General features: G+C 43.3%; 1 protein-coding gene across 1 annotated transcript; it reads left to right on the forward strand.

Annotated features, from left to right (window-relative positions):
- Positions 1-246: 246 nt before the first annotated feature.
- On the forward strand, positions 247-8128 carry faxca (failed axon connections homolog, metaxin like GST domain containing a). Its single transcript, XM_027011126.2, has 6 exons — positions 247-687; positions 2335-2470; positions 3341-3537; positions 5404-5621; positions 6152-6268; positions 6548-8128. Exons 1-6 carry the CDS (start codon positions 428-430, stop codon positions 6835-6837), a joined length of 1218 nt encoding a protein of 405 aa, XP_026866927.1. The 5' UTR covers positions 247-427; the 3' UTR covers positions 6838-8128.
- Positions 8129-8531: the final 403 nt, after the last annotated feature.

Genomic DNA, 8531 nt, shown 5'->3' on the forward strand with positions numbered 1-8531 from the left:
TTTTAAAAGTTATTTTGCATAGTTCACAAAATGTATGGACCTAAAGGCTGCATTCCAAAAAGTACCTCATGTAGCCTAATGAAAGACGCATTTCTAAATGTTAGGCCTGAAAAGATCATTTGTTAATCACATCGGTGTTTTCTAATAAATGCAAACTCAGCCTGACACTGATATATGACGCGCAGCACCGCGTAGTACGGGCTTTTTGATGACGTCACGCAGTTTCGTTGCACTTGCAGCAGGCTAGTGCACAGCGGCGGCGGGCGGCTGCGGACGGGTGCCGACCCCACCGCGGAGACGACCACCAGGAGAGATGCCCCCTTCACCTCCATTCCGCAAGAAACAAACTACCACCGCCGGGCAGCTCTGATGAAGCCCCCACTGACGAAACCAGGCAGGGCCAAAGGGCTGAAAGAAGAGAGAGAGAATGTACTGGCGCATCGGGGTCGCTTGGACCCGATCGTGTGTAGTTGATTTTGGCCGCAACAAGAGCCTCTCCTTCGGCTTGTGTAGCTCGGATGAGCAGCTCTCGCTTTATGGGTACATCATTGCCTACCCACTGCAGGACTTCGGTGGGATCATGTCAGCGCTGGGGTCGGACTCATGGTGGCGGAAATCGCTCTACATTACTGGGGGCGCTCTGCTCGCCGCCGCTGCCTATTTACTCCACGAGTTGCTCGTCATCAGGTAGCTACTCTTTGTTTTATAGATGTTGTTGATGCATGGCCGTAGTTGGAAATTTAGCTTTACCGTGGGTGTACTAAAATAGCGCTTTGTATATGTTTGGATTTGTTGGCAGTCTGCGTGGGCGGTCCCTGTTGTTCCCAGAGGGCTGTTTATGTTGCATTTCTCTACGTAGGCTATATGTAGGCCTATCATAGGACAAGGGACAGGGATGGGCTGTGTGAGAGACACGAGCAGAGACGCTTACAGAGATCTCAAGATCTCGTTAGTAAGAGAAACATGAGATAACACAAGATGCTGTGTGCTGAAATAATGACTCACGATAGCGTAAAGGGATGGTAAAAGCGACTGACCGTGCTCATAGAGATTCGTGAGGATACAGGGCGAAAAATGCGCAGAGCTGAAATAGGCAACACAGAGTTGCGCCCTGCAAAACAGCATAGCCTACTCCATGTTCTCTCAAGGACAACAGTTCCAGTGGCATTGCCGTGTTTTGTCCCAGAGGAAGCTGTCTCCTGTGATTGCACATGGAAATTGCTGTTGTTGTGTTAGAATGACCTTTCCTGACCTTTTTGATGATGTTTTTAAAATGTGGAGTAATAATAGAGTCGCACAGAGTCCTAGTCGATCTAAACCATTCAAGATTTCCTACTCCTCTCAAAAACATCTTGGGTTAGACAGCTTTAGAGTACCTCGGCCCTTTTGCCATAAAAGAGAACATCCCGCTTACATGAAAACAGTAGAAGACGGTGCTGCCATGCGCCAATTTGTTGACGATTGCACAGTGAACAGTTTCTTTTGATTCAGAATATTAGACATTCATAGTACTGTGGTGACAAAGGGTACTGCTTTTGTAACCTTAGTGGGCAATATTTCAAGGGCATGTTTCAGCACCTCTTAAAACTGGACAGCGCAAGATATCCACAGAGACCCCCATTTTGGGGGCTGTTTTAAATCACAACATAACGTGTTTAGCTGTTTGGCAAATTAAAGAGGGAGATTCTGTTTTGTAACTTGTAGCCATATGATTTACACTTAGATGCAATAGATCTATTGCCATTTTGTGTTAAATAGGATGGATTGTGTGGGAGTTTCATATGGCATAAAACTTATTTTAGTGGAAGTACTGAACTAAGACCAGTTTTTCCTTTTCAAGCATGATACTATAGATGCAGGGTGCTGCTTCTTGATCAGCAATAAGGCAGTAACTACCAGCCACTGGGCATTGCCCATCCACTTTATTAAAAACAGCTTTTGAATCTTTTGCCAGGCACAATTTAATTTTCAACCCATCAGTCTTAATCACTCCTTATCACTGGTTGGCAGACCAGTCTCATCCCAGCAGTAGCAGTGACACATAGAATTCTTCTTCAACACTGCTGTGCCTGACAATCTCGCGCCATCACAACACTACTGCAGTGCCGTTACCATAATGTTGTGTTGATATTGGGCTGCCATCCAAATAACATCCAATGGGCAGCGAGCATGTATTGTTATTGCTTTTTCATCTTATGTGTCGTTGTTGCTGCTGGCCATATTCATTTGGTGTAAGGGGTTTTCAGAAGTGTTGCTCTTGTTTGTGCCGCTCACCTTTGACCCCTCATGTTTGGACTGCACCTGTTCTTACTGTCGTGTCCATCGTGTTTGCAGAAAAGAACAAGAAATGGATTCTAAAGATGCCATCATCCTCCACCAGTTCTCCCGGCCCAAGAATGGAGTTCCCAGCCTGTCCCCCTTTTGCTTGAAGATGGAGACCTACCTGCGCATGGCAGACCTGCCATACCAGGTGCTTGCTCGCTTTGGAGACACGCACTCAGCCAGAGAGGGCATTTGGGGTGTAGACAGGAAATGAGCAAGACACAACAACAATAATAATCTTTATTTATATAGCATTTTTTCATGTATATAATTTGGCACAAAGTATTCAGACATAAAGCAACAAATTAAAAAAGGTATCACACAATAAACGCTATAGATAAGTTAGTTCAGTGAAAGAAAAAAAGTCAAACACTCGAAGTGATCATAAAAGTGTTTACAATTGAGAAAGCTGGGCAGTAAGTGAAACTGTAAAAAATGTGTCAGAGAGTGACAGATTATGTAATAATACAGTTAAAACAAAAATAAATGAATTAAAAACAGAAAAGAATTTTGTTTAATCCACGTTGCAGCCGTGAAATTAGCAAAACAAAGGTGTGAGTAAAAAGGTGTGAGGCCTTAAGCTTGTTTTCAAAACAAGACCCAGCTGTGAGAGAGCTTAGGTTATCGGGCATTGGGTTGCACAAACAGCACCATAATGACCACTTTCACCTGTTTTAGATCAGAAAATGAGTAAAATACCAGTGGCTGATGACCTGAGAGCTTCATTCAGTTTGTAGACAGTGAGGAATTCTGAAATGCACTTGAGGCTACTTGCATTTAAAGCTTTGTAATCAAGTGAAATTAATTTAAATTCAGTTCTGCATTTGAATGGGGGAGAGTGGAGTCATCTACACATAGGTATAATATGGTCACATGACTCTGCAAGTTGGAAAATCACTTATATGGAATGTCCTCTGTATGAGGTGTAGTGTCTTCATTGCCATCTGCTTGTAATCTCACACATAGCTGTCCATTTTTCTCTTTTCACTGTCTTCTCCTGATTGCGTCCTCCGTTCAGAACTACTTCGACGGGAAGCTGTCTCCTCAGGGGAAGATGCCATGGATTGAGTATAACCAGGAGCAGGCGTACGGCTCAGAGTTCATCATTGACTTCTTGGAGGAGAGGTTGGGTGTGAACCTGAATAGTGGCCTGACCGCCCAGGAGAGGGCTGTGTCTCGGGCCATCACCAAAATGGTGGAGGAGCATTTTTACTGGTGAGGCCTCATGTTATGATGATCGGTTCCACTTGATGACATGTCCTAAAGAGTACACAGAGCAGATATAATATGAAGTATGACAGGCTTATGTAGCTAGATCAATCAGATCTTCATGTACACGTTTAGAACCCCCTATGCTGAGTTTGTTATACTGTTGAAGAAAGAAAGTTGAGTTAATTTTACAGTTACAGTGAATCTTTACAAATGTTTACAGCAATTATGATACATTATAAAATAATTACATAATAATAATTACATAATTGCAATAATTCTGATACATCTAAAAAAACTAAGCTGAAAAACCCAAAACATGAAGTAATGAGGTGTACATGCGCAGTCACCCTAGGACTGCACGAGAGGTAGGATGAAGGGGTCATTTGGTCCGTTTCCGTGGAGAACAGATGTGTCCATGGAAGAGACCACAGCAGTAGCTGACCACTTGCCATGCTGCTGGATATTATGTCAGGCTTTTTTCATTAATAAAACTCCACCGGAGACTTTACATGGATTAGCTGAATCAGACATGCGTGCGTGTTTGGGCACACACATTTTTGTGTGGGTGTGTGTGTGTTTGTAAAGCTTCCACAAAGCCTGCAGTTTTCAAGGACACAGGATGGTAGGCAGACTCCTACTTTAATAATGATTTACTTCAGCTCTGTCTTCTAGAGCTAATTTCATTTGATTTGGCAAACTAACCCCAGGTCTTCTGGATTGCATGTTGTTAATTCTTCAAATTTGTTCAATCTTGCTTATTCGTTTTCTTCCTCATGCCTGGTCAACACTAGACTACAGTAGAGGGGCAGTATAGCAGGTCTGTAAATGAATAAGGGACTCCAGTGCTGGGGCCTGTGTAGCTGATATCCAGTTTTTCTGAAGGACCAATAGAAGTCCTGAAGGACTGGTAGATGTTTGTATCTCCTGCCTGCTCTGCATTTTTTCCTGATGTTTACTGCGCTTTGGGTTTTAGGCGTTACCATTACAGCTGATCCAGAAAGTGGGATACACTTCTCTTATTCAACCTTTCCAAGTTCACACACATCACACCATTGCTGCATTGCCTCCTCCTTTAAAAGCCTCACAGTTTCCTACAAAGCCAAAACTGGTCCTACTCCTTCCTGCATTCAAGCGCTTGTCTCCCCCCGTACCATATCTCACACCCTCCTTTCTTCTAGTACTTCAGCGGGACTCAACCACTGCCCGTTAAGAGAGGAAAGACATGCCTCAAGACTCTTTACTGCACTGACACTCAGATAGTGGAATGAACCCCCACTACCTGTTTACACATCAGAGACTTGTGCTGTCTTCGAACATAAACTAAACGCCCACCGATTTGAATGAGTCATTTCTTAGTCACTTCAATGCAGTAGAATAATCACTGTTCTTCACTTACTTCTCTACCTAAAAATGACTTCCTTTGTGTGTGTTCCCCTCTGATAGGGTTCTAACTTAATGGTATCCTTAGACACAGGCCTAGCACACTGACATAAGGATTGTCAATGGAGATAGCTAAGCCCTATTGCAAGTCTCTGTGGACAAGAGTGGCTACTAAATGCTGTAAATGTTAACGTAGGCGATACAGTTACATTGTCGTGACCTTACTCTAAAGTTGAGTCTTACAGACAGTGAATATTTTCAGTATATTACTAGTGAAGGCTGAAAATGACCAAGGGAATATAGTATGTTGTATAGTGAGTGTGTGTGTGTACATTCTGGATAAAAGGTACCCATTTTGTGTGTATTATGTTACACTGTGTGCTATATGTTTGCTTCGTCTGTCGGATACCCAGATTTTACAAGTGAGTGCACTCTGTGTGTGTGTGTGTGTGTGTGTGTGTGTGTGTGTGTGTGTGTGTGTGTGTGTAGGACGATAGCCTATTGCCAGTGGGTGGATAACCTGGAAGAGACCAAGAGGATGCTGGCTGTGAGCGGACCACTGAGTGAGCTGCTCAGGTGGATCCTGAGTCACATGACCAGAGGAATCGTGAAGAGGGAGATGTATGGCCATGGCATCGGACGCTTCTCCAGAGACCAGGTCTACATGCTTATGGAGAAGGATATGCGCACCCTCGCCACTTTGCTCGGTGAGCGTGCATGATCGTGGAGGAGGGAGTGTAGTGCACACGTGTGGTTAATATTTGTGTGTGTGTGTGTGTGTGTGTGTGTGTGTTGTGTGACATATGAGTGTATATGAGAGGTTAATAAAGTGTTGATGACAACTAAAAACATTGAATCTAGGAATATCTAAAATCATTTTGGAATTGTATTTACTTAATTGACCAGTGGCAACGAGAAACAATTAATTAAATAATTAATTTATAAAGATATATTTCCATTATTCAGTGTAATTCACATAACCTGATCTGGTCTTTCAAAACAAACAAACCCCCCCCCCAAAAAAAAAGTAATACCACAGTGCTAATACTGCAGTAAATCAGTGCCGACACCTTTTGGTGAAAACAAGGTACTACTCTTGTTATTCTGTAACAGTGTAGGTAAAAGAAATTCCCTATGAGCATCATGTGTGTAAAAAAAAGAAAAAAAAAAAAAAAAAGAAAAGCAAGATGCCCATGCATCTTTTTGAAAATGTCATTGTTACGTTACATTCTTATAGGAGATAAAAAATACATCATGGGCCCTACGGTGTCCACGGTAGATGCTGCAGTGTTTGGCCATCTTGCCCAGGCCATGTGGACGTTACCTGGCACCCGACCGGAGCAGCTCATCAAAGGTGAGGCTGTTGACCTCCCAGTCTTCCTCCACTTGCCATACAATACTTTGTACAAATGACCAAATGGCAGTATATAGGAGTAGGCTACTTTACTGATACAGTATAACACTTTTCTGTGTGCTACTCCAGAATAGTTTTGTACATTGTACTTTGAAATATAACCTGTAAATACCAGATGAGCAATATAAGGTGAAAATGACCAAAACTGACCAATTTGAACTTAAATGTTCTATATTTCTTGTGGTTATCTACAATTGGTTAATTTGACAATTTACGCAGGTGAGTTCATCAACCTAGCCATGTACTGTGAGCGTATCCGGAGGAAATTTTGGCCTGAGTGGTTTGTGGATGTTGATGACTTCTACTACGATGGCTCCAGTGAGGAGGCAGACTCTCCGTCACAGTTGCCTGACCTGGGCCTTTACACGCACAGTGACAGTTTCCATGATGAGGCCAACTCACTCTCGCGCTCGGCCACCTCACATTCTCTGGACAGCGACCGCACCGGACACTCCCTCTTCGACTCAGACATGGATGCAGAGCACTCAGAGGCAGAGCTCAAGTGTTGATTACACTCCCTGCCCCCCTAAATGGTGCCCTGCCAAGTTCTCCCACCAGTCAGAAGGGGAGGTGTTTAGCAGGAATATACCTTTGTGAGGAAGGCAGGGCTTCTCCAAGATGCCGGGTGCACAAGAAAGAAAGGGCGAAAAAGACGGAACAGTGACTATGGGAAAACTAGAGAATCTTTTATTATCAAGTACATGCAAGAGAATAGAAAATAAATGGGGGAAGGGAAAGAAGGAAAAATAAGTCTCCTTAAAATTCAAGTACATTTTGAACCAGACAGGATAGCAGAATTGTAACAGCACAGGGCAGCTTGAGCGAGATGTAATAAATATCAGAGCTGCTCTTGTGACAGACATGAAGGTAAAGGAGAAAACCCGAATGGTAAGATCACAAAAGCGGAGAGTGACAGGAGAGGGGAGGGAATGACGCCCCAGCTGAACCATTTCCCCCGTCCGTGCTTCAGTGTGGATTTGCTGTCGCTCTGTATGCTAGCCTCATCCACCCACCAACTACCGCATTCTTCACACCTGTCCCGAGATTCATTCCCTGCATGGATGTCAGTATGAATATGAATATTTTAGGAGCTGTATGGAGAGCTGTTGGTACATTTCCTGATGAATTTAACCCCTGCAGTTGCCTAGCCTTGAGCTGGTCGGTCGGTGTAGTCGACCGGCTGTTCTCCAAAGACTCTGCCTGCTTCCTCTTTAAGGTTGGGCAACTGTCTTTCTGCCTTAGATCAGATTTTAACTTTATTAACTGAACAGTGTGATGCTGAAACAGCCCACAACCTGATTAAAAAAAACAAACCCGGTTCTCTTGTCAATCCCTCAACAACTGGAGCTTTTCCTCAGCATTCATGCACAAACTGAGCCCAGTTTCATTCTTACATGACAGAACATTCCAATGGTTATATGATGACAAAAGAACAGAAGTGTCTTGCATTATAACATAATGGCGTCTTTAGACCATGGTTGCTTTTCCCCCACCTAACACACATGTTGCCATTCTGGAACTTGCACTGGCTTCTCTTAAGTCTTCAGTGACCCTGCGTGCTTGACCCCTTGAGACGGCCCTCAGCATTTGAGCCACTGCACGAAGACCTAATCGAATAGTGCAGTGCCTTTCTTTGATGTGTTCGTCTGTGTTGATCCTTCTACTTTGTATGTTGTTGTCACTGCATGTGTGGGCTGTATACAGGCACTCAAATCTAAAGCTTGGGGACTGTGGGAGATGTGTTTTCCCCATGAATTATATGAAGTTGGCGTGAGCATGGGTTCAGTGAGGATGTGGCTATATGCTGCTGTAGTGAGTTTGCTTGATGATCTGACCTACTAGTGATCTGCTGTGTGGTGTATAACTGTTTTTCTTTCATATATACATGTTTGATTTATTTACGGGAATGTCAATATCTACATGAAATACAGATCACATTTGGACCAACAGAATCTCTTTGTACTGCTGTACATTGGCCTTGTCATATAATCCACTGGCTGTCCAGGAATTTGTGCCAGGAACTGCTCCAGGAAAATAAGGAATTGCATACGCAAATGCAAAGGATGGTGTGTGCGTGCGCGCGTGTGTGTGTATACTTGTTTATGTGAATTTTCAGGACAGATAATTTTCTTTTAAAGTTATTAAAAGTTAACCTTAACTTTTAAGGTTAACCTAAGTTAAGGTTAGTGTTAGGACTAGGTTT

Source organism: Electrophorus electricus, chromosome 2 (genome assembly GCF_013358815.1).
Source record: "Electrophorus electricus isolate fEleEle1 chromosome 2, fEleEle1.pri, whole genome shotgun sequence".
NCBI lineage: Eukaryota > Metazoa > Chordata > Actinopteri > Gymnotiformes > Gymnotidae > Electrophorus > Electrophorus electricus.